Genomic DNA, 26,609 nt, shown 5'->3' with positions numbered 1-26,609 from the left:
ATCTGCAAGGAGAAAAGAAATGGGAAAGCCTCCCTATTGTCTTTTGCTTACAAATCCTCTCTTAAGGGCGCACTTGTGTATGAATAATAGGGTGGGCCTGTGACAGTGGATTCAGGAACTAAACCATCACAAAAGAATTACCAGGCCGCCCAAGGAAAGCAATCAGTGACCATTATCAGGTATCCGGACAAACATGATTTCAGCTGTAGACTGCCTCCTTCTGTGATGTATATACGTATGCTGTTTTTGGGGGGTGATCTTGGGCTACAGGGTGGGCAATTTCATAGAATCATAGAATCATAGAGTTGGAAGAGACCACAAGGGCCATCGAGTCCAACCCCCTGCCAAGCAGGAAACACCCTCAGAGCACTCCTGACATATGGTTGTCAAGCCTCTGCTTAAAGACCTCCAAAGAAGGAGACTCCACCACACTCCTTGGCAGCAAATTCCACTGTCAAACAGCTCTTACTGTCAGGAAGTTCTTCCTAATGTTTAGGTGGAATCTTCTTTCTTGTAGTTTGGATCCATTGCTCCGTGTCCGCTTCTCTGGAGCAGCAGAAAACAACCTTTCTCCCTCCTCTATGTGACATCCTTTTATATATTTGAACATGGCTATCATATCACCCCTTAACCTCCTCTTCTCCAGGCTAAACATGCCCAGCTCCCTTAGCCGTTCCTCATAAGGCATCGTTTCCAGGCCTTTGACCATTTTTGTTGCCCTCCTCTGGACACGTTCCAGTTTGTCAGTGTCCTTCTTGAACTGTGGTGCCCAGAACTGGACACAGTACTCCAGGTCAAAAGTCTATATAAGGATTTGCGCACCATTGTTCTGGATTCTCTCCTCCCTCCTGCATGTGGTGAGTGGGGACCCTGTTGCAACAGTTCCTTTAATAAATATCAGGCTTGCTAGCCACTTTGCTTCTCAATATACTCTGGTTGGCTTCTGTTATTTTCTCCTACTGATGGGGAACCCACTTAAGGACTCTATACGGGCTCTTGGATACCCCATAAGGGAAAACGAGCAGTTGTTGTTGTTTTACTTATAACAGTTTGGCGAGTCAGCCAGGAGTTTCAGTTGACCAGATTCTGGGGGAATTAGATATATCCATTTTTGCAAATGTTTTTTTTTTCCTTCAATAAATGTGCAATTCATTGTGGCTGTTTTGAAACCCCTTGTGCTATTCATCCACCCATCCATCCATTCAACCTTTATTGTCATAATTTGTATTATTACTTTCCTTAGTGGGTTGCATGGCGAGTTCCCGCCTCCCACCAGTGGTAATAACAACACATGACACCATAATTAAGGTTAATGGGCTAAAATTGGCCACAACTTTATTGGTTACAGGTAAGAGCGGTATTGGCTTAGGCATTGGTCCTATCATTCTATCCAGCTTCAGCCTGATGGCATGAAGACCGGCAAGGGTTAACACCAGCAGGGGGGTGCACATCAACTAGGTAACTCCCCTGGGGTCACGGCTTGCGGGCGCGCTTTAGTCCCTGACCTCCATAGGCTTTAGACGAGGCAACGCCCCCCGGAATCCCTTACCAGACTACCCTTCAATATTTGGGGGAGGTGATGGAGCTCCCCGCAACAATACCCCTACCAATGCCTAAACCAGGGAAGTTGTGACGATTTGCTACAAGGTAGGCAAAAAACCAAATGGCCAGTGCCAATTTGCCAAGTGGAAAAAATTCCTACCAGGCCCCTTAACGGCGACCAACCGAGGTCCATAGCAAGGTCAGAAGGAAACCTTGAAGGGCGGGCGGGTGGGAAAACCAGTCAGCTGAGCGGTCTGAAAGAGGGCGGTCCACGGGCCGCGCTTGCCTTAAATGGCGCAAGCCACACTCTCCGAGCCAGCCGATTGGCTGGCACAGGGGATGACGCGGCCCGAGGATTCCCCAGATCATGCGGGGCTGCAAGCCAGCCACTGCCAGCATGAAGCCCGCAACACCACCTCCTCCCAAGGTCGGAAGTGGCTTTGTGCAAACCAATATTCTAATGACAGGGCAGGGGACAGAGGGATGAGTTCATGGAGCCAAGAGGGAGGTCCTCCAGAAAAGCTTGGCAATCATTGATTTAAACAGAAATGCAGCCCATCTCATCCTAGCAGGGAAGGGGACTGTGGCCAGGTGAGTTGGGTGCTTCTTCTGCCTGCTGCCCAAAAGGGGTGACCTCTGCTGTCTTCCTTTCTTCTGATGGTGCTGCTCCTCCTTGCACGGGCAGGCCTTCAAATAGAGGACTGTCCTACATGGCCAATCTCTCAGGAGTGCAGAGGTACTGAGAGAGAAACCGAGATCTTCTTGTGCCGCAACACAGGAAGGGAGAGATCAGTGTTGGCGCCAGGACGCTGACAGCTGGTATTTTGGGGGCACCTTCCCAACGCCCACGGCCGCCGGTGCGAGGCTGATCTGGCTGGGGGGCACAGGGGACTGGAGGGTGAAGGCCTGCAGGATGGTGGTGAAGAAGAGGAACAGCTCCATGCGGGCCAACCCTTCGCCCATGCAGATACGCTTCCCTGCCAGGAGAAAAAAACAAAACCTGTCGGGCAATGTCAAGGGACAGGAAGAGGAATCGAGACGCGAAGTGCAGTCAGCTTTTATTCGCAACAGCAAAAACATAACAGAGTTCATCTGGGCTAATCTGCCCTAGTTGAAGATGTTGCTGGCCCCTCCTTCCCTCTCTAGTCCTATCCCTCTGGACTCCTCCCAAGCAGACGTAAATGGTGCTGAGGGCGAGCGAATCCCCTCTGGGCCTGCCGGCTCCCATGATCTGGGTGTCAGTGGAGGAGGAGAGCTAGCTGGAGGGCTGTCTGGCTGCTGTGCCGAAACCCACCCAAATAAGCCGATAAACTCAGTGGGTGCAAGATGTAGTGGGAACAATTGATAGACACCGATAGCGTACGGCGTATAGACAGTAAAAGTAAGTCTTAAGTAGCTGTTGCCTGCAAGGATGGTCTAGAAGAGTCAAGAGGTCCTTGTGTGCTATTATAGATAAAAGGTAAAGGACCCCTGGATGGTTAAGACCAGTCAAAGCCATTTCGCTTTCAGGCCGAGAGAGCCGGCGTTTGACCACAGACAGCTTTTCGGGTCATGTGGCCAGCAGGGCTAAACCGCTCCTGACGCAACGGGACACTGTGACAGAAACCATCCTCTGATGTAAAGAGTGTACAATTTTTTAAAAAATAAAAAAAATAAAACTTCAAAAAGGGGGGGACACACTATTTACCTTCCCACCACAGTGGTACCTATTTATCTACTTGCATTGGTGTGCTTTTGAACTGCTAGGTTGGCTGGAGCTGGGACAGAGCAACGGGAGCTCACCCCGTTGCGGTGATTCGAACCGCCAACCTTCTGGTCGGCAAGCCCAAGAGGCTTACTGATTTATAACACAGTGCCACCCGCGTCCCTTATGCTATTATAACATACATTTAAACAGTACCTCCTCCATGAGAGGTCCAGAGGGTTGCAACATGGGAACGGGCCTTTTCTGCAGTGGCTCCCGATTTGTGGGATGCTTATAAATTATAAATCTTTAGGTGCCAGGCATAATTGTTCCTCTTTAAGCCTGCCTTTGGCCTCTAACTGTCTGCGGCCCCTTGGGGGGTTTTTAATGTACCGTATTCTTTTACTGGGGCATGCACCAACAGGTTGCTAAGTGGTCAACCCAGCCCCTCTCCCATGCTGTCCTTGGCAGGTACAATGCAGGGGAGCCCTGCAGGATCAGGCCCCCCCTAGCCCTGCACCCTGTTCTCCCAGTGGCCCCCAGATGCCTGTGAGAAGCCAAGACAAGCAGGACCAGAACAGAGGTTCCTTTCTCTGACCCTCCTGAGAAGGATGGCCCAGAAATGAATCTCATAGGAGAGAGACCATTCACCAACCCCACTCCCCACTCCCCTCCCAATGGAATGGAAGGAGCCCCCTCCCCACGTACCTGCTGAGAAAGGCATGAACGCTTCCACCTTCTTGAAGCAGCCTTGGCTATCCAAGAATCTCCCTGGGTCAAATTCTTGAGGGTTGGAGTGCTCCTCTGAGTCATAGTGAACGCTGCTCAGCAAAGGATAGATGTAGGTGCCCTGGGAGAATAATATTTGTATATATTAAAAAAACATAAGAAGTGCCTGGCTGCTGGATCAGGACAAAGGGGGCCCTTCTGCTCCAGCACCTTCTTCTCACAGTGGCCAAATACCCCATTAGGAGCCCAGGAGTCTGGACAGACTGCCTCTGGACCTGGAAGTGGGGGGGCACTGAGCTCAAATCCTGTTCCCACCCCCCATCCTTGAAGTCTCACACCAATTGCTTTGAGGGCCAAAAGGCTGGATCCTGGTCCCTCTGTCCTTGCTGAGGGGCCTGCTGGGAATCTTACCTTGGGGATGACGTATCCCTTGAAGTTGATGTCTTTGGTGGCAGCGTGCGGAAGACTCATGGGTAGGATATCGCTGAACCTCTGGATCTCGTGCAAGACGGCCTCCATGTAAGGCATTTTGTTCCTGTCCTCAGTGGCTGGGATCCGGTCCCTCCCAATCACTCGATCGATTTCCTCGTGGAGTTTTTCTTGGGGGGAAAGAGAGCGGTTGGGCTAAGATTCCTGGATTACAGAGGGCTGGACAAAATGACCTTTTGGATCCCTTCCAACTCTGCTGTTCTGTGATTCTATGACTGAGCACCTGTTCACAATCAGGATAGGGCCGTTTCCACCACCCAAAAACAGCAACTTCAAATTTTGGGGGAAGGCCTTGATGTGACATTATATGTTGAGTGCCAACTGGCTTCAGTGGCAAGGAGTGCCTTTTGCCAGTGGCAAGGAGTGCTATGGCCATTTCTGGACTGGGGTAGCCTATTCCCAAATGCCTCCGTCTCCAACCCCGCTCGCTCTCGGAGCTCTTTTCAAGAGCTTACCGGGGAGCAGGGGAGTCTCTCCAGGCACTTGCAGGAACACCAGATCCTCGGAACACTTGATCCGAAGTTTTTTCGGGGTACCGCGACACTCTAGCGGTCTCCCCCAACCCTCAAAGCACCGGTGCCCTTTCAGACGAAAGAGCTCCCGTCCGCCATAATGGGCGACCAACCGGAAGTCCAGCTATGGCCATTTCTGGACTGGGGTAGCCTGGACACGCATCTACATGCCCTGTTAATCTCACATCTTGACTACTACAGTCAGTTCTAGTTGGGGCTTCCCTTGCGGGTGGAAAATGCCTATAATTTATTTATTTAATTATTTCGCCACTAGGAACCAAAGGAGGGGAAAGGGCTTAAATCACAGAAGAAGAAGAGTGTTAGTGGAACAGTCTCCCCCATAGGTTGTGAACTCTCCTTCCTTGAAGAAGAAGAGTTTGGATTGGATATCCCGCTTTATCACTACCTTAAGGAGTCTCAAAGCAGCTCACAATCTCCTTTCTCTTCCTCCCCCACAACAAACACACTGGGGTTTTTTTTGTTTTTTTATATAAATTTTTATTAAATTTTCTTTTACAAATTAATCAACACAATCCTGTTCTCAAATTTCCAGCTCCTCCACCAATCATCCATATTTTCTATTCATTACGCATTTTCCATGTCTTGTATTGCCAGTTAACACGAACTTATCGTTTCTATATTCTTTTTTTTACAATACATCTTTAGCAATCACAAAGCCTCTTTAAAACCGACTAACGTCTGTACATCACATATGTTTTCCAACAACAAACACTCTGTGAGGTGAGTGGGGCTGAGAGATTTCAGAGAAGTGTGACTAGCCCAAGGTCACCCAGCAGCTGCATGTGGAGGAGCGGGGAAGCGAACCTGATTCACCAGATTACGAGTCCACCGCTCTTAACCACTACACCACACTCATAGTTGTAGAGTTGGAAGGGATCCTGAGGGTCATGTAGTCCAGCCCCCAGCTCTTGTGCTCCAGTCCTCTTTGCAGGTTTCCCACTGAGCCGCTGTGAAAAGAGGAGGCCGGACTAGATGGACCCCCTTTGGCTTGACCCAGAAGAGACCTATAAAGGCCTTTTCAGAAAGACAGAATGACAGACCAGTGTGAAGATGCTGAGCTTTCTCAAATATATAAACAATCCACACGCCCCCTCTGTGGGGACATGTGCCCTTAGGGTCTATGCTGCTGCCTTCCATCGTCAGCTTGTTCTGTCCCTGTAGCAATTCATGTGTCTCGCTTGTTGGAGGGAGGTTTCTTCTTTCTGCCCTCACCTTGAATCTGTGGGTACTCCCAACAACTTTGTCCACCTCTGGTCCCTACCCAACACTCTTCTCTCACCTGCGGCTCCCAGAAGCTGTCAGCATGCGACAATGGACACATCCTGGGAACAGCCTGGTCTGTAGCTGTAGAAGCTCAGGTGATTCTCATAGGTTCCCTCCTCCTGCCCTCACCTTGAATCTGGGGGTACTTCAGCATGGTGAGGAATCCATATCTCAGGGTGGTGCCGATCGTCTCCGTCCCAGCGAAGAACAAGTTGAAGGTGGCCATGACCAAATTCTCCATGCAAAATTCAGAAGCCGGGTTATTCTTTTCCTGCCAAGAGATCGAGGTCTACTATGATGTCTGCATTGGAGGGGGGGTCAGACTAGATGCCACTTGGGGTCCCTTCCAATTCCACAATTCTCTGAAACCTGCAGACAGCACATTTTAGGGGGAGCAGATGATGGAGATGAGGAAGTTCATGCCTTACCTGATCCATCTTAACTAAGAAGCAGTCAATGTAGTTGTGGGGGTCAGAGGGATCCAGCGAGGCCTGCTGCATCTTGATCCTCTCCTCTATGAAGCGGATGATCCCCTGGGAACATTTGCTGCCCGCGTGGTGGGATCCGGGGATCTTCTCCATGATCTCCGGGAAAATATTGTACAGCTGCGGGGGAAGAAGATGGGGAGCAATGGAAGGGCGTTACCACATTTGGCTGACCTTAGTATGTGTCTCCTGCAAACTCAGGTTCCACAAAAAGGCAAGTGTTGAGGCTCACACCTGCCTGGAAACCTTGACTCTTAAAAAACAAAAATCACCTTAACAGATTGGAGAACTGGACGCAAGCTAACAAAATGATTCTCAATAGGGAGAAATGTAAGGTTCTGCACTTAAGCAGGAAGAACCAGATGCACAAATAAAGGATGGGGGGGCACCTGGCTTACTAGAAGTACATGTGAAAAGGATCTAGGGGTCTTGGTGGGCCAGAAGCTGAACATGAGTCAACATTGAGATGCAGCAGCAAAAAATGCTAATGCTATTCTTGGCTGCATCAACAGAAGTCTAGTGTCCAAATCAAGGGAAGTAATAGTCCCACTCTCTTCTGCCTTAGACCACACCTGGAATATTGTGTCCAATTAAGAGTAACTCAATTTATGTTGACAAGCTGGAAGGTGTGTAGAGAAGGGCAACCAAGATGATCAAGGGTCAGGAAGCCAAGCCTGATGAGGAACGCTTGAAGGACCTGGGTATGTTTAGCCTGGAAAAGAGAAGACTGAGAGGAGATACGAGAGCCATCTTCAAATACCTTAAGGGTTGTCACATGGAAGATGGAGCAAGCTTGTTTTTTCCTGCTCTGGAGGGTAGGACTCGAACCCATGGCTTCAAGTCACAAGAAAGGAGATTCCGACTAAACATTCGGGGGAAAACCTCCTGACACTAAGAGCTGTTCAGCAGTGGAACAGACCCCCACGAGAGGTGGTGAACTCTCCTTCCTTGGAGGGTTTAAAGCAGAAGTTGGGTGGCTACCTGTCAGGGATGCTTTAGCAGAGATTCCTGCTTTGCAGGGGGTTGGACTAGATGACCCTGGGTGTCCCTTCCAACTCTAAGATTCTTTGATTCTGTGACACTATGGAGGGACCCGTTTGACTAAAAGATTTTATTTGACTCAGTGCTTACCTTCCAAACCTTACTGAAAGACGCTGAAATACTTAAAGAGACCTTAACACAAAATGCAAACCATCCCTTTTGTTTTCATATGTTATTTTGTTAGTTTCTATTTGCCACTGTGCAGCTGCTTAGAGTCACAAGACTCTGTTTACATTCCAGAGACATTCCAGGCTGTTGGAAGTCTCACGGGAGACGGGAGACGGATGTGACGTTACTGGTTTCCTGTTCCTTTGTTTCAGTTGCTCTCTGCTTTCACAGAGAGAGGGTGTGCTTTCTGTCTGCGTAGTAAGAAATAAAGCATAGTGATGTAGCCATAAATCTCATCACTTCCATGTGCTGCTTTGATTCTCTGCTTAATGGAAATGTGCCTGGAGCCTCATCAAAGGCTCTGGTTGTTAATCACGTCGGAGGACGATTCCGGAAGATGAGCTTTATCAGCTTGGTCGAATGCAGATTCTGACATATTTATGGTTGGTTTGTTGTTGTATATGAGTGTTTCGAATTGTTGCAATGCAAAATTATAAATAGAGAACGTAAAAATAATAATGGCGATGATGGCACACACGGGAGTGGAATACTTTTATTGTTTAATAAGTATTCATTTGCAAAGAGAAGCGCTGGAACTGGGCTGCATCTTTGCCCTTTTGCCCTTCCAGACTGTGACACTTGATGGTTTGAATTTTTTATTCTTTGCTTTTTAAAAAACGATAGTGATAATAATTAAGGTGTAGAGATATTGGCAGGGGGTTCTCCGTCCGCCCTCACCTGAGACGGGGGCAGGCTGCCCACGCGGAACCGTTCTGTGATCAGGTTGTTCAAAGTGAGGAATTTCTCGTCGTCGTACTGGAACCTGTTCCCAAAGACGATGGAGCAGATGATGTTGGAGACGGCTCGGCTGAGGATGAAGGTGGGGTCAAAGGGCGTCCCTAGTGGGGAGAGACAGAAAGCAGGAGGGAAGAAAGTTTGTTTGTTTGTTTGTTTGTTTGTATTTTTCATTTTCATTTTCACACTTGAAACAGTAATCCAAATACAAATACGGTCCACGCAATTCATGTTGACTTCCCTCCCGACTCCTTACACGGTTTATTTTGTTAACTTCTTTTCCACTACATATTATAATTTGTAGTCCCCATTTCTTTCCTTTTTTTCTTATCTTTTTTCTCAATATCTCTAACTGCTGAATTTACTCTTTTGCTGTTAACCTTTTAATACGTTCGCAATGAGTTTCCAGTTAATCTACAAAACATTTCCATTCTTCTTCTAATACAGTGGTGCCTCGCAAGACGAAATTAATCCGTTCCGCGAGTCTCTTCACCTTGCGGTTTTTTCGTCTTGCGAAGCACGGCTATTAGCGGCTTTAAGAAAAAGGAAACAAACTCGCAAGAACTCGCAAGACGTTTTGTCTTGCGAAGCAAGCCCATAGGGAAATTCGTCTTGCGGAACGACTCAAAAAACGGAAAACTCTTTCGTCTTGCGCATTTTTCGTCTTGCGAGGTACCACTGTACTTTCGTGTCCTGATTTCTTATCTTATTTCCCAATCATGCCATTTCTATGTTGTTGTTTAGTCATTTAGTCGTGTCCAACACTTCGTGACCCATTGGACCAGAGCACGCCAGGCACTCCTGTCTTCCACTGCCTCCCGCAGTTTGGTCAAACTCATGCTGGTAGCTTCGAGAACACTGTCCCACCATCTCATCCTCCATCGTCCCCTTCTCCTTGTGCCCTCCATATTTCCCAGCATCAGGGTCTTTTCCAGGGAGTCTTCCCTTCTCCTGAGGTGGCCAAAGTCTTGGAGTCTCAGCTTCAGGATCTGTGCTTCCAGGGAGCACTCAGGGCTGATTTCCTTCAGAATGGAGAGGTTTGATCTTCTTGCAGTCCATGGGACTCTCAAGAGCACCATAATTCAAAAGCATCAATTCTTCGGTGATCAGCCTTCTTTATGGTCCAGCTCCATGGGCAAAGACAACAAGCCATTTCTATATATTCTACTAACTTCGTCTGGCCATTCCTCCTTGTTGGTATCATATATATGCCATACAAGCTGCTACAAGAAAGAATCTGCGTTTTGCAAGAGCACAGAATGGCTATGCCAGCCTCTCAAGTGCAGACCAAGCACCACAGAATCTTTTAGAGGCAACCAATCTTTATCTGGGACACAGGTGGTGTTGTGGTCTAAACCACTGAGCCTCTTGGGCTTGCCAATCAGAAGGTCGGCAGTTCGAATCCCCACGATGGGGTGAGCTCCTGTTGCTCGGTCTCAGCTCCTGCCCACCTAGCAGTTCGAAAGCATATCAAAGCGCAAGTAGATAAATAGGTACCACTCCGGCAGGAAGGTAAACGCCGTTTCTGTGCGCTGCTTTCGGTGTTCCGTTACTCCAGAAGCGGCTTAGTCATGCCCCGAAAAAACTTTCTGTGAACAAACACTGGCTCCCTCAGGCTGTAAAGCGAGATGAGCACCACAACCCCAGAGTCATCTGCGACTGGACTTAACTGTCAGGGGTCCTTTACCCTTACCTTTAATCTTTATGACCTACCTTGCAACTTATGGAACTCCTCTGCCAGGCACTGAGCCTCCTCCTGGATCCGCTCCTCAATGGACCGTTTCCCCATCCCAAAATTCCTCAAGGTGGTGAGGCTGAACCTGCGAAGCTGCCTCCACCGATCGCCGTTGGCAAAGACCACCCCTGGCCAAGCAATATTATTATTATTGTTTGTTTGTTTGTTTGTTTGTTTGTGTGTATGTATGTATGGACCTAAAAGCACCACTGAGCTGTTATTCTATAAGTCAGTGGTTCCCAATTTTTTCTGGAGGCCACCCCATTGGTTCCACAAACACATCCCTATCACCCTCTCCCCTCCCCTATAAAAAACGTTATTTGGAATATTTATTTGTTTATCAGATTTATATACCATATTTTTAGCTCTATAGGACGCACCAGATGATAGGTCGCACCTAGTTTGGGGGGGAAGAAATAAGGGGGGGATTCTGAATCCCAGAAGCCAGAACAGCAAGAGGGATCTGGCTTCTGGGATAGCTTCTTGCTGTTCTGGCTTCTGGAATAGCTGGTCTAGCTTTGCGCGGAGCCTTCATCCCCGTGCCCTGCTGAGGCTTCTGGGACAGCCCGCGAAGCCTCTGGAGGCAGTGGGATGAAGGCACCCCGCTGCCCTGCGGAGGCTTTGCCCCGCTAACCCCAAAGCTAGAACAGCGAGGCGGAGCGCTGCGCAGCCTGCATTCACTTCATAAGACGCACACACATTTCCCCTTACTTTTTAGAAGGGAAAAAGTGCATCTTATAGAGCAAAAAATACGGTATTAGATCTATTGGAATAGCTGTTTGTGCAACCCATTAAGCAACATAATTACACAGTGATATTCAAGGCAGCAGAAATTCATTTGACATTTGTTCAAAACCCAATTAGAACTGCTTATAACTAAGAATTCCACAAAATTGCGGAACTCCATCCAGCAACACCAGCTTTTCAAAGCCTGGTAGTCACAGACATCTCCAGCGCTCTAATCCTGCCATCCCTTGTCTTTTAGCACCCTTCCAGGTGATCCCACTAGCCCCCCCCCAGTAGACACTACCACCCACTTTAGGGACCCCTGATGTAATCCATCAGCATCTCAAATTAACATGAACTCCTTGGAAGAGGCCCAGCTATAGAGAAAGCAGTAATTTTCCAATAAAGCTTGTCTCTTCAACATTCATCATTTTAAACATCGGCCAAGTAACGTGTTACAAAAGTGAATATACAGGGGTAAAGTGTGCATATATTTGTGAAACTTAACATATAAAAATGAGGGACGCAGGTGGCACTGTGGGTTAAACCACAGAGCCTAGGACTTGCCAATCAGAAGATCGGCGGTTTGAATCCCCGCGACTGAATGAGCTCCTGTTGCTCGGTCCCTGCTCCTGCCAACCTAGCAGTTTGAAAGCACGTCAAAGTGCAAGTAGATGAATAGGTACCGCTCCAGTGGGAAGGTAAATGGCATTTCCGTGCGCTGCTCTGGTTCTCCAGAAGCGGCGTAGTCATGCTGGCCACATGACCCAGAAGCTGTATGCCGGCTCCCTCGGCCAGTAAAGCAAGATGAGCGCCGCAACCCCAGAGTCAGTCACGACTGGCCCTAATGGTCAGGGGTCTCTCTACCTTTACCTTAACATATAAAAATATGATTATTGATTATCAATATTAATCACCTGCCCTTCACTCTAAGGGGAATAAACGTTCACGGTTACCTTCACACACACAAAATAATAATTTTCAAACCCATGTACTATGCCCTCCAACAGGTCAGTAGAGTGATGGAGAAATGGGCTGAGCTGCACCCCAAGCCCCCTTTCCCCGCAAGGATGGACCCCCTCACCATGTTCATTGAAATCCTTGGAGAAGGACGGCAGCTGCCCTCTGCCGCTGAAGTCCTCTGCCTGGTCCACCAGGGCTTCCTTCACCGCCTTGTAGCCGCACAAGACCACGACTCGTTGCAGCCCCAGGTAAACGGTGAAGACCGAGCCGTAGGCCTCCCTCAGCTGCCAGGAGAAGACTGTCAGTCCCTTTTGAAGGAACCTTTCCCTGCCCCTCAGGTTGGCACAGGTGTGCACAGGTGAGGGGGGGACCAGGCGGGAAGGGAGCCTCACAAGGGTGGGCAAGGGGAGAAACGGGCAGGAGCTCTGGGGGAAAGATTGGAATTGCTCCTCTCCAATGCCTTCCTACTACAAGGCAGTTAGCCAATGCTCCTCAGGATTCAACACACTTCTGCTTTGCTTTAAGGTATACTTTCCTCCCCTGCTCCCACTTCTAGTGTGGGTTCATGGCAAAATTGTCGTGCCCACATTTCTGTAGGTTTTTTTTAAAATAGAAGAAGAAGAAGAGTTTGGATTTGATATCCCGCCTTTCACTCCCTTTAAGGAGTCTCAAAGCGGCTAACATTCTCCTTTCCCTTCCTCCCCCACAACAAACACTCTGTGAGGTGAGTGGGGCTGAGAGACTTCAGAGAAGTGTGACTAGCCCAGGGTCACCCAGCAGCTGCAAGTGGAGGAGCGGGGAAGCGAACCCGGTTCACCAGATTACGAGACTACCGCTCTTAACCACTACACCACACTGGCTCTTTCACCTTTCAGATCAAAGGTGTCCTTATTGTAAGAGTTTCTGCCTGCTTAAATTGTAGGGGGGGGGTTGTTTGTGTGTGTGTGTGTGTGTGTGTGTGTGTGTGTGAGTAGCAGCATTTATATATTCTATCATTTCTACTTCACATAGCAAACCAAGTTTTCTGTATTCCTTTGGTGTGAGAAGTCTTCGTGGGCATAAGTTTAAGGATCAACACACATTCAAAGACCAGTGTGCATTGTAACCAGGACCAGATTTAGGTTTGATGAGGCCCTAAGCTACTGAAGGTAATGGGGCCCTTTAAATGTTCAGCTGTCCTTTGTTGTTGCTGTTTTTTGAGTTGAATATATGCTATATGACAATTTATGGACCTAATAGGTATCTAAAGCCATTTGCACATAACAGTCCCCGCAGAATGTAGGCACCCTATATATAGAAATGAGCAAACCAGTGATATTTTAGGGAACAGGCTAGCAGGTGGACCCCATTACTTATATCACAGGAGCCTACACAACACAAAACACTGTTGCTGTATGTAGGTTTTATTTTATTTGTTGTTTATCTTATATTTTGGAAATGTACATCCAGGTGTTTTTTTCCTTTAAATTTTTTGGGGGGCCTCACAAGAGAGTGGGGCCCTAAGCTATAGCTTGTTTAGCTTATATGTAAATCCGGCACTGATTATAACATCAGCAAAAATCCTAAATTTCTCAGCAGTGGGTATATGAGCTTGCATGAATACTGGCTGAGAACGTCTGAGTCCATACACTTGTAACAGACCTGTGGATATCAGGTTTTAGGAGACAATAGTGGGGAGGCTATTGCCTTCAGGACCTGCCTGAGGGCTTCTCAAAGGCCGCTGACTGTTCACTGTGGTGGGCTAGAAGGACCCCCTTTGGACAGATCCAGCAAGTCTCTTCTGATGCTCGTGCATTCCTACAAAGATGGATCCCTGGCCGTGGGGATGCTCATAGGCTTCCAATCTCCCCCGGCTTACCTTGCAGCTCGATAGGGAGGCGAATGGAGACTCACCTTCTCCAGGGACTTGATGATGTTATTTGGGTCCAGTTGGAGAAAATTCCCCAGGATGGGGAACGGGGTGGGTCCAGGGGGCAGACGGCCTTTGCTGTCTTTGCTTTTCCATCCCAAGCCCAGGAATAAGACGCCACAGACGCAAAGGAGCAGGAAGAGAGACCCAGAGAGCAGCTCCATGGAGGACCCTGGCCAAGAGATGCCCCCTCTGGGCTATGGGGAGGCGCCGAGAGGACTTATAAGGGCGGCTGGGGAACACCAAACTTTCCACATTGGTTATCCAGTAACTCCTGGTCCTCCGACCCCTTTCCAAGCCAGCTGGGTGGACTTTGCCATTTCCAGTCAAGAAGTTAATTCGTTATCTTATCAAGGATTACATGATAACCATAAAAAGGGCATTTCATTGCAAATGTTGGACAGGGTACTGGGGACAAATCAGAGAGCGGCTCATTAAGGTGGAGGGTGAATTGCCTTTTTGGTACTATGATCAAACCTATCCATTCTTAAGGAACTCAGCCCTGAGTGCTCACTGGAAGGACAGATCCTGAAGCTGAGGCTCCAGTACTTTGGCCACCTCACGAGAAGAGAAGACTCCCTGGAAAAGACCCTGATGCTGGGAAAGATGGAGGGCACAAGGAGAAGGGGATGACAGAGGACGAGATGGTTGGACAGTGTTATCAAACCAGCATGAGTTTGACCAAACTGCGGGAGGCAGTGGAAGACAGAAGGGCCTGGCGGGCTCTGGTCCAGGGGGTCACGAAGATTCGGACACAGCTAAACGACTAAACAACAACAAATACATGTTTATGTTTTGCAGAGCAGGGCAAATAGGCAATCCCATTTAAAGAACAACTGCGGAGGCTTGCAAGAAAATGTTTTGGAGTTTCATCCACCTGCCTTTCCAGGCTCACGTCCGCACCATCCCTCTAAAGTGCTGTTTCCACTTTAAATGGCCATGGCTTCCCCCAGAGAATCATGGGAAGTGTAGTCTGTTTCAATGTTCTGAGAGGTGTTCAGAGACCCTCCCTATTCGCCTCCCAGAGCTACAGAGGGACTCTGTTTATTTCCTACAAATCCCTGTTTGTTGCTGTGTCCCATAGTGGTTATAGTGTCAGACTAGAACATGGGAAAGACCAGGGTTCAAATCCCCCCCCACTCCGGCCGTGAAGCTCATTTGGGTGCCCATGGGCTAGTCAGTGACTCTCAGCCTAACCTACCTTGCAAGCTTGTTGTTGTGGAGATTAAATAGGGAGGGAAATAACTATATACGTTACCTTTTTCAAAATTACTATTTTTATTGAAAGAATTTCAATTATAATGGGGGGAATGTGTTACAAAGGGGGGGGAGTAAGAAAGAGAGAGAGAGAGAAAAGAATATGCAAAAATGCTATGTAATATACTCCACCTTGAACTCCTTGGAGGAAAAGAGGGAATAAATAGGTTATAAGAAAAAAGTGCTCCTTTATCCCTTATTGGGTATCCCAGAGCCATATAGAGTCCTTATATACGTTCTCTATTGGTAGGAGAAAATAACAGAAGCCAACCAGAGAGTATTGAGAAGCAAAACAGCTAGTAAGCATGATCTATATTGAACTGTTGCAACAGGGTGCTCACCCCCCCCCCCCACGCAGGAGGAAGGAAGACCCCAGAACATTGGTGTGGAAGCTCTTATATAGACTTTTGAAATTGCCTAACCTGTAGCTCAAGGCCACCCCCCAATACATTATTTATACATCACATAAGAGGCAGTCTACCACAGAATCCTGTCTGGTGGGAAACCTGTTAATGGGTTTACCTGGACAGCCTGGCCATTCTTTTGTGATGGTAAATACTTAATTCCTGAGTCCAGGTCACAGGCTCACCCTATTCATACGCAAATGTGCCCTTCAGGCAGGATTTGTGAGCACAGAGACAATGGGGAGGCTTTTCCCATTTCCATCCAAACTGCAGAGGAATATTTGAGGTCACTGAAAGAGTCAACATGGCTTTAGGACTCTTTTCCTGTCCTGTTTCAGACATGTGGCTTATATATTCATGTATGTGTTTGCCTGGTACATTTATGAACATTTATTTTATATCTTAGACCTTAAAATTCTCATAACAAAATACCTTTCCCATGTTTTAATCAAAAGAACAGGAACCTCGTGTCAATGACAAAACTGTCTTGTTTCTTTCCATAATCCTGAGTTTATCTTTGGCAAACATAGTCTATTGTATAGGTCCAAACCAGTCTTTGTAGCAGAGGCTGTAATTAAAGTTTGCTAGAAACAGAAGATTAGTGTGCTGATCGTTATTTAAGCGTTAGAAGGTCAGAAAGTTTTATCAATGCTTTCCAGGCAGATCTGAGAGAGACTCCAGGGCAAACCCACCTTGAGGAATCTGAGACCCTCCCTAGTCACCTCCCAGAGTTACGATTCCAGGGTTCCCTGTGAAAAGCGGTGCTGCACCAATCCGGGAATTATAGCTCAGTGAGGGGAATGGCAGCGGCAGATTCAGGGCAGTGCAAGCAGTTCTCCTGCACTGCGTGCCAAGCTGATGGGGACTGTTGTTGTTTAGTCTTTTAGTTGTGTCTGACTCTTCATGACCCCCTGGACCAGAGCACGCCAGGCACTCCTGTCTTCCACTGCCTCCCGCAGTTTGGTCAAACTCATGCTGGTAGCCTCGAGAGCACTGTCCCACCATCTCGTCCTCTGTCGTCCCCTTCTCCTTGTGCCCTCCATCTTTCCCAACATCAGGGTCTTTTCCAGGAAGTCTTCTCTTCTCATGAGGTGGCCAAAGTCTTGGAGCCTCAGCTTCAGGATCTGTCCTTCCAGTGAGCACTCAGGGCTGATTTCCTTCAGAATGGAGAGGTTTGATCTTCTTGCAGTCCATGGGACTCTCAAGAGTCTCCTCCAGCACCATAATTCAAAAGCATCAATTCTTCAGCGATCAGCCTTCTTTATGGTCCAGCTTTCACTTCCATACATCACTACTGGGAAAACCATAACTTTTACTATATGGACCTTTGTAGGCAAGGTGATGTCTCTACTTTTTAAGATGCTGTCTACGTGTCATACCTATGATATACTGAATTGAACAGAACGAAAAAGCGAGAGGTGGGAGTGTTTGCCAAATTTTGGCCTCTCACATGGTGTTTGTTTGTTTTTGTTTGTTTCCCCTGGAAATGGGGATGGTCTCCTAACAACTATCAGACCATATCCACGAAGTGATAGACAAGAGGGGCAGCAAACTCAGTGACTACCCCGGGCAGCAAAAACCCCAGTTATGCCACTGACTTGGGTCTATCTCCATCAATCTTTGACCAGCCTTGCCTGGGAGCAGAGCCCAGCTGCTATTCTGGCTGCCAAGGGGCTGAAGGAAGCCAAGTCAGATGGAGGGTCAGTGGGAACACAGGCCCAGACAGGGCCTGCCAGAACTTTTGCCAGTCCTGCACCCTGCCCAAAGGTCCAAGGAGTTCCAAGGTCCGAGCAGGAGGCAGTCGAAGCCAAGACGCCAGGCCACGATGCCAGAGGCAGCCAGAAAACAAGGAGCAAACAGAAGTCTCTTTGGCCCTCTGTCATACTGACCAGCTTTTGAAAACCCAAAACAGGGAGATTTGAGCTCCTGCCCACATATGGAACTCCTGTTGTCTGACTATCCTGTCTTCTTGGAGCACAGTATCATTCTAGTGTCAGCTTCACTTTTGAGCCAGTGCCAGCGACTGGGCTCAAACTCTTCAGCCCCGACTGGGCCAGGCGAGCTGGGAAAGCACTTCAAGAGACCTTCCACTGCAGGGAAGCAGGTCTAAGTGCAACAGACCCACAACTTTGAGCTGTGAGCACCAAACTCAGCAGAGCACAGCCGAGTATGAACTGCACGAACGACGGCTCTGAAGCATAACTTCTTTATTCTTTTACAGCTACTGCAAACTAAAATAAACTAGAGACTAAATACTATCAGAGGCTACTGGACTGCATGACTGTTACAGTTGCTTAAGCAGTAGTCTGTGGTGTAGTGGTTAAGAGCGGTAGTCTCATAATCTGGTGAACTGGGTTCGCTTCCCCGCTCCTCCACCTGCAGCTGCTGGGTGACCTTGGGCCAGTCACACTTCTCTGAAGTCTCTCAGCCCCACTCACCTCACAGAGTATTTGTTGTGGGGGAGGAAGGGAAAGGAGAATGTTAGCCTCTTTGAGACTCTTCGGGTAGTGTTAAAGCGGGATATCAAATCCAAATCCAAAACTCTACGCAGATAACACCCAGACTCCCACAAAGAAGAAGCGGAAGAAGTGATGAGCAGATTCCGCCCCCTCCTTTCTGAAAACATTGTCAGCAGATTATTGCAATGGGAGGGGTGAAATATCCACATCAAGCCCATCCCAAATATTGATCCACGGACATTGAAGACATATTCCTACATTTACAAAGAAGAGGGCTATCAATGGCTGCCATCAACAACGGCTAAGCTCTGCCTTCATGGTTGAAGGCAGTAATGTTTCTGTTGCTGGAAACCACAGGAGGGAAGAGCGTTGTTCTTCCACTCAATTCCTGATTGTGGGTTTCCCATAATAGGCATCTGGTTGGCCACTGTGAAAACAGACTAAATGAAAAAGCTTTGGCCTGATCCAACAGGCAGGCTCTTCTTATGTTGCTATGCTAACCCCCAAAAAGATTCCCTTTGCAAATAATATAGGCATATAAAAATAAAGGTATTCTCTGTTGAGTTCCATCATTATTGAGAAAGCCACTTCTCCTACCTAGGCAGTTATCTTTCCACAACGGTCAACATTGATGCCGAAATTCAGCATCGCCTGAGCTCTGCGAGTGCGACTTTCTCCCAACTGAAGTGCAGAGTGTTTGAAAAGTAGGTTAGAAGGATGTGCTGAAATAATGATTTGAACTAGAATACAAAATTGGGAGGTGTGAGGAGGTCAAGGAAAGAAGTAAAGGAAAAAAGTCATATAAAGGTTTAATATTTTTTTTAAGAGAATGTATTTTTATTCTCTCTTGTTTATCTGTTGTTGTTGTATTTTTTTCTTCTTCTTTGTATTTGGTATTGCCCTTGCTTTTTTTTTTTGTAACTTTTAAAATCTGGAATAAATATTATATATATATATAAAGAGTGTTTGAGGACTGGGACATTCGCAGGGAAACCAAAATGCTTGTTTACAAAGCTATTGTACTACCAACCTTACTGTATGCTAGTAAAACATGGACCACTTACAAATGCCATCTCCAACTTCTCAAAAGATTCCATCAACAGTGTCTCCAAAAAAATCTTACACATCACTTGAGAAGACAGGCGAACTAATACCAGTGTACTGGATGAAGCAAAGATCACCAGTGTTGAAGCAATGATTCTTCAACATCAGCTTTGTTGGACTGGTCATGTTGTGCAGATGCCTGATTATCATCTTCCAAAGCAGCTACACGATTCCAAACTTAAAAATGGAAAGCATAATGCTGGTGGTCAACAAAAGAGGTTTAAAGACTTCTCATGGCATATCTAAAAAAATGTAGTATAAACACCGACAACTGGGAAACCTGGCCTGCGAGCGCTCCAGTTGGAGAACAGCCTTACCAAAGGTGTCATGGGCTTTGAAGACACTCAAACTCAGAACGCAAGGGAGAAAGGTACTAAGAGGAAGGCACGCTTGGCAAATCCACACCGTGATTAAATCCCTCCCAGGAACCAATGTGTCCACCGTGGAAGGATGTGTGGATCCAGAATTGGCCTCCACAGTCACTTACGGACTCATTGTTAAAACCGTGTTTATGGAAGACAATCTTACTCGGCTACGAGTGATTGAAGAAGAAGAAGAAGTGTATCCCCCACTTTCTTAATTTGGAGTCCCCCCCAAAAGGGGGTGTTGTATACATGGGGGCATGTTATACACGGAAAAATATGGTACATGACAGCATAGGATATTGGCTGGGCAGTGCCTCAAATGAATAAACATTTCTGAAATCGTGATACATAGAGCCTTCTGAAAGTGAATGTGAAGGGGAAAGTCTGGCCTATTTCTCCATACTTGAGCAATGGTCAACCTATCCACAGCCAACAAATCTAGAAAAAGAGTTTTACAAACTAGTTCTGCATTGCAAGCTTTGAATATTTATGATAGACAGAAACAGACATCAAGATTCACTGGTGTGCAACTTGTCTCCAAAACATGAATATTTTTGATGATACCAATGTAGATACATTGCCAAGGGAATTGGTCTAATATATGATCTTGGCAGCTTGAATAGTCATTACAAAATCTTACACTGGGTGCTTGGCAACGCTCACTGTGGAATATATCAATAATGAAGAAAGCTGTGAATCATTTGAGTTTGACAAGGCTCTTCATATGACTTGGCATTTCTTTATTACATATACACAGGATGCCTCTTTCTCAAGATAACCCTTCTCCCCAGCCTGGCTGATCTTGAACTAGCCTTGAAGGTCAGTCTTTTTTGCTTGGACTTTGTTATGCTGACCCATGTGCCTCTCTTAAAATTTTGTTTTTCATCTTTTCATTCCCATCTCCTGTTATAACTGTTCTCTCTGTTTTATGTACATTATAAAATGATTTTTTAAAAAAAGGAAATCAAATCCCTAATCCAGTTTTCCACAGCCTGGTGCCCTCCATATCAGTTTCCTGAAAATTCATCAACCATTTAGTACAAATTTCTCCTAACATTGCCTTTTTCGTATGCACACTTGCCTAAGAAGCACATTTTTGCAAAGCATTTTATGGCTACGTAATGCCTCTGTGTATGATATTTTCACTATTATAGACCTTTCTATGCATGCTTTACCATCCCAGGATATTCATGTTGGTACCCTTTACTTGGCTTGGGGATTTACACTGCAACATTCAGAGAAGTGCACATTTCAAAAGATGGCCACAATCCAGTTCATGTCTTGTTTCCAAAAGTGCAGAGCCTCCAGCAAAACACACTCCTCACTTTTTATTTAATGTTTTACTGCTTTTGTCAGCCTCAAAGCTATTTATTTTGGTCACATTTGTATTTACACTTCTGAGTTGCCTCAAGCCACAAGACAGCCAATTATTGGTAATAGCTACTGGTTTTCATATAGTTACTGTATTTCTGTCCAGTGCTTTCCCCCCCTAGAAAAATAGGTGCCAGTACTCATCATGAAGTTGTTTCAGTAAATGTCACACTTTTCAATAAAAAAAGAGGAGCTGGTAATGAGTACCCTTGAATGGCGGTGGGGTCAAAGGGCGTCCCTAGTGGGGAGAGACAGAAGGCAGGAGGAGGGAAGGAAAGGTCTGTCTCTGGCTACACTTGTGGACCAAGCACCCCAGAGTCTTCTAGAGGCGACCAATCCTTTAATTATGAATTTCTCCAGAGGCCTACCTTGCAACTTATGGAACTCCTCTGCCAGGCACCAAGCCTCCTCCTGGATCCGCTCCTCGATGGACCGTTTCCCCACCCCGAAATTCCTCAAGGTGGTGAGGCTGAACCTGTGAAGCTGCCTCCACCGATCGCCGTTGGAAAAGGTCACCCCTGGCCAAGCAATATTATGATTATTGTAATATTTTTGTGTATATCCCCCCTTCTTCCTTGATGTTGGGAAAGATGGAGGGCACAAGGAGAAGGGGACGGCAGAGGACGAGATGGTGGGACAGTGTTCTCAAAGCTACCAGCATGAGTTTGCGGGAGGCAGTGGAAGACAGGAGTGCCTGGCGTGCTCTGGTCCAGGGGGTCACGAAAAGTCAGACACGACTAAACGAGTAAACAACAACATAATGTAGTGTATTAAAAACATACATAAAATTACAATAACAACAACACAGCACCAGCTGTTTCCTTGAAAGAACTCTGCTCCCAAAGGTCGGTTGGAATAAGAAGGTTTTCACTTGCCAGTGGGAAGACATCAAGGAGGGAGGTAATCTAAATTCTCTTGGAAGGGAGTTCCAAAGTTCCAATGAGAGGAGCAGGAGGATGAGAAGGGAATACTGACACTGGATTGGAGACCCAAAAGCACAACTGAGCTCCTAAATATATAAGCTAGTGGCTTCCAAACTTTTAATATAATCTATTCAGAGAGAGAGAGAATAATAATTTTCCAGTACAGATTGTCTCTTCGATACTCCTCCTTTTAAACCTTGGCCGATTCATGTGTTATGTTTCCCAGAGACATCTCCCACAACCTCCCATTTCCTGACCTCCAGTTTGCTGCATAAATTTCTCCTAGTCTTCCTACTGCTGAGATAAACAATACCCTTCACAACCACTGTTTATGTGCCAGTCAGATGTTGCCAAGTACATTGCTTTCAAGAAAAATCAGGGTGGATAAATCAGCTTTTGCCAACCTGGTGCCCTCCAGCTGTTTTGGGGGATGAGAACTTGCATCTGTCCTAGCAACATCTGGCCCAGTTGGCTGGCAAGGGGGAGAAAAAGTCAATTCAGTTTGCATTTACAAGATGTGCCAAGAACTGGAACACAGCTGCGAATCCATGCCTCTCTGAATTTTGCAATGCGGTTCTTCAGCCAAGTCAAGTGCCGCAAAAATAAAGCATGCATAAGAATTGAGCGGATTGAGCAAATAGGACCAAGAGTGAGTCCCATGGTCAAGAAGGCAGTTTCTGCATGTGCTGTAGAGGGAAGTGAGGAGGGACTCATCCACCTGGGAAGGGAGCCTATCAAGGAGAAGGAAAACTCTGGTCCTAAAACAGTGCTGCCTTGTGGAATATCTTCAGGAGAAGTCAAGGCAAAGGATTAAACCCTACACAAATCCCTAAGGTTTATTGGATGATGCCTTGCACGCCTCCTTCTGGCCACTCCTGCAGCCAAGCTGGTGCCAAACGTCTTGCTGTGCTTTCCTTGGGACACATCAGTGGGACCAAGAGGGGTCTTGTCCTCTGGGGAGCCCAGGACTCCCATGTACCCTGCCCAGGCTTCCGCCCTGGAGAGGTCACTTTGGTGCTGCCAACACAATGGTTTGCCTTCACCCCAGAGGCACACTCCATTGTCTCTAGAGACAGAGAGATGCCCATATCTAAACATTCATTACCCGCCCTTTACCCTTAGGTCCCAGCGTAGGGCTGGGGGTTGCAACATTAAAGCTCAAGGTTAAAAACAGCTTACGGCAACTTGCAGTCACGGCAACTTATTTCTATAAGGTGGGTGAAATGCGTTTTGTTTGTTTGTTTGTTTGTTTTTAAATGATATTTTATTAAGTTTCACAAAAATTAACAACAATAAAATTAACTCAAATCACAAAAACCAACAAACACATACATCAAAAATACAAACAAAAAGACAGAATAACAAAAATAAAAAACATAAAAAAGAAAATTTAAGATTAAAAAAGGACTCTGTTTCAAATTAATAGCCTTCCAGATCTTATTTTCTTTGCTTCCACCCGCCTTCCTTTCATGTATTCCACTTTAAAATTAGTTCAGCAATTATCATATTATTCAAGTTCATCCTTTATCCTTCCCTTTATACTCTTATTTATCTTAATCACTAGAACCCCTTCATTTCATTTACAATGCCCTTAGCATTCATAAATTTTGCAATGTTTTTGTAGATAAACTTTAAACTTCTTCCAGTCCTCTTTCACCTGCTCTTCTCCTTGATCTCAGATTCTGCCGGTCATTTCTGCCAGTTCCATGTAGTCTATAACTTGCATCTGCCATTCTTCCAAGGTGGGTAGGTCTTGTGTCTTCCAGTGCTTTGCGATGAGTATTCTTGCTGCTGCTGTGGCATACATAAAAAAGGTTCTATCCTTCTTTGGCACCAATTGGCCGACCATGCCCAGGAGAAAGGCCTCTGGTTTCTTTAGGAAAGTATACTTAAATACTTTTTTCAGTTCATTATAAATCATTTCCCAGAAAGCCTTAATCCTTGGACAGGCCCACCAAAGGTGAAAGAATGTTCCTTCCGTTTCTTTACATTTCCAACATTTATTATCGGGCAAATGGTAAATTTTTTCTAGCTTGACTGGGGTCATGTAGCACCTATAAATCATTTTCATAATATTTTCTCTTAAGGCATTACATGCCGTAAATTTCATACCAGTGGTCCACAACCGTTCCCAGTCAGCAAACATGATGTTATGACCAATATCTTGTGCCCATTTTATCATAGCAGATTTAACCGTTTCATCCCATTTCAACAGCAGGTTATACATTCTCGGAAATGCGTTTTGTTTGGGGGAATTGCTTTGCAATGTTGTACCTATTAAGAAAAATGTGTATGTTAGGAAAATCTTGCACTCAAATGTGGATGAATAATTCGCAAACCAATGTGGATATGTGGGGAACTGTAATTAAGAGTGGGGAAGATGAGAAACTGATAGAAACCAAAATTGACAGACCATAGAATTGTAGACACCAAACCTCAGTTTGGAACCCCTCAAAGAAGGAGAGTTCACAACCTCTGGGGGGAGACCGTTCCACTGTCTAACAGCTTTTCCCATCAGATAGTTCTTCCTGATGCTTAGTCAGAATCTCCTTTCTTGTAACTTGAAGCCATGGGTTCGAGTCCTATCGGCCCATCCCTAGCTGGTACTGATTGGAACTGCAGTCCAAACCAGATGGAGGGTACCGGGTTGGCACTCTACCATCAGACCCATGTCTGATGAGTGACAGAAAGATGGGCTGAGCTGCGCCCCAAGCCCCCTTTCCCACAGGGATGGACCTCTCACCGTGCTCATTGAAATCCTTGGAAAAGGACGGTATCTGCCCTCTCGATTTGAAGTCCTCTGCCTGGTCCACCAGGGCCTCCTTCACCACCTTGTATCTGCTCAAGACCACGACTCGCCGCAGCCCCAGGTAGACGGTGAAGACTGAGTCGTAGACCTCGCTCAGCTGCCGGGAGAAGAGTCTCAGGTTGGCCCAGGTGTGGACAGGTGAGGGGAATAACTGGACAGGAAGGGAGCCCAGTGAGAAGCTTCCCCAGCCACTCTGGGCAGCTTCCAACAAAATATAATATTGGGCTATTCAGTCTTGGGCAGGTCATGTGACTGGCTGGGAAGATGTGTGTCCAGGTTTCCAGAGTCAACATGTTGGAGGGGATATGATTGAGACACTAGACTTCTGTTGACGCAGCCTGGAAATGCATCAACTACTTTTGCTATTGCATTGCACTGTTGACTCATGTTCAGACTGGGGTCTGCTAAGACCCCTAGATCTTTTTCACCTGCACTGCTGGCAGATCAGGGGTCAGTGGCGTAGCGTGGGGGGTGCAGGGGGGGCCGGCTGCACCAGGCGCAACATCTGGGGGTTAGGGTTAGGGGGCGCAAATCCTTGGGTTGGGGGCGCAAATTACTTGCCTTGCCCCGGGTGCTGACAATCCACTGTCAGGGGTCGCCCTTGCTATATCTGTGCTTCTGGTGGCTCCTGCCTGAATTCCAAAGTCCTTGATGACTAGGGAATCGCCCCCTGGCTTCTCCCAGTCCTGCTTTATCTTGGTCTGTTTGTGGCCAAGGAGCAAGGCCGCAATTTGGGGAGAGACTGGCTCAGATTCCTCAAGGTGAGTTTTCTCTGGAGTCTCTCTCAGTCCTGCCTGGAAAGCAATGATAAAAACTTCCTGACCTTCTAATGCTTAACATAACGATCAGCACACTAATCTTGTGTTTCTAGCAAACTGTAATTATAGCCTCTTCTACGAAGACTGTTTTGTACCTATAAAATAGACTATATTTGCCAAAGATAAACTCAGGATTTTAGGGGAACAAACAAGACACTAGGTTTCACCATCCTCACAAGGGTCCTGTTCTTTTGCTTAAAACACGGGCAAGGTATTTATTCCCTCTTTTCCTCCAAGGAGCTCAAAGTGGCATTTTTGTATATTCTCTTTTCTCTCTCTCTCTTTCTTATAAACATCTTTGTTCTTTCCCCTCGCCCCCTTTGTAACACTTCCCCCCCCCCTTTATAATTGAAATTCTTTCAATAACAATAGTAATTTTAAAAAGGAAGCGTACATAGTTATTTCCCTCCCTATTTAATCTCCACAACAACAACCTTGCGAGGTAGGTTAGGCTGAGAGTGACTGACTAGCCCAAGGACACCCAAATGAGCTTCAGGGCCAGGGTGGGGGGGATTTGAACCCTGGTCTTTCCCAGGTTCTAGTCTGACACTATAACCACTATGGGGCAAAGCAATCAAACAAGAATTTGTAGGAAATAAACAGAGTTCCTCTTCTCAGGGAACTGTAGCTCTGGGAGGCGAATAGGGAGGGTCTCTGAGCACCTCTCAGAACAGTGAAACAGACTACACTTCCCATGATTCTCTGGGGGAAGCCATGGCCGTTTAAAGTAGAATCATAGCACTTTAGAGGGATGGTGCGGACGTGAGCCTGGAAAAGCAGGTGGAGATACCCCCCTCCCCAGAAATTTATTGGATGTTTCTGCAACAATCATATGGCAAGACATAAACATGTATATCATAGCATTAAAAAAGAAAAGCCCCAACCTTAACGAACCTCGATCTAATCTGTTTTCCTGCCCAATATTTGCAGTGAAAACACCCATTATGTGGCCCTTGATAAATTAGCAAATTAAGTTCCTGATTGGAAATGGCAGGGTCCCCCCAGTTGGCTTGAAAATGGGTTGGAGGACCGGGAGTTACTGGATAACCAATGTGGAGAGCTGGGTGTTCCCCAGCTGCCCTTATAAGTCCTCTCGG

At 46.6% G+C, this 26,609-nt stretch overlaps 1 protein-coding gene across 1 annotated transcript in view; it reads right to left on the bottom strand.

Moving 5' to 3' along the window:
- LOC309375877 (uncharacterized protein) overlaps positions 1–14,629 on the bottom strand; it is a 30,692-nt gene extending 16,063 nt beyond the window's left edge. The window contains exons 1-9 of the mRNA XM_081921796.1: positions 13,987–14,629; positions 12,215–12,377; positions 10,383–10,532; positions 8,613–8,773; positions 6,669–6,845; positions 6,370–6,511; positions 4,367–4,554; positions 3,935–4,076; positions 2,337–2,519 (exon numbers count right to left, since the gene is read on the bottom strand). Of these exons, the coding sequence (XP_081777922.1) occupies positions 2,337–2,519; positions 3,935–4,076; positions 4,367–4,554; positions 6,370–6,511; positions 6,669–6,845; positions 8,613–8,773; positions 10,383–10,532; positions 12,215–12,377; positions 13,987–14,166 (1,486 nt within the window). The 5' untranslated portion in view covers positions 14,167–14,629. The remainder of the gene's footprint in view (positions 1–2,336; positions 2,520–3,934; positions 4,077–4,366; positions 4,555–6,369; positions 6,512–6,668; positions 6,846–8,612; positions 8,774–10,382; positions 10,533–12,214; positions 12,378–13,986) is intronic.
- Between the last annotated feature and the right edge of the window lie 11,980 nt (positions 14,630–26,609).

The sequence above is a fragment of the Podarcis melisellensis genome (genome assembly GCF_964234715.1).
Source record: "Podarcis melisellensis genome assembly, chromosome: 8".
Taxonomy (NCBI): Eukaryota; Metazoa; Chordata; class Lepidosauria; order Squamata; family Lacertidae; genus Podarcis; species Podarcis melisellensis.
This window is presented reverse-complemented; position numbering and strand designations above follow the sequence as displayed.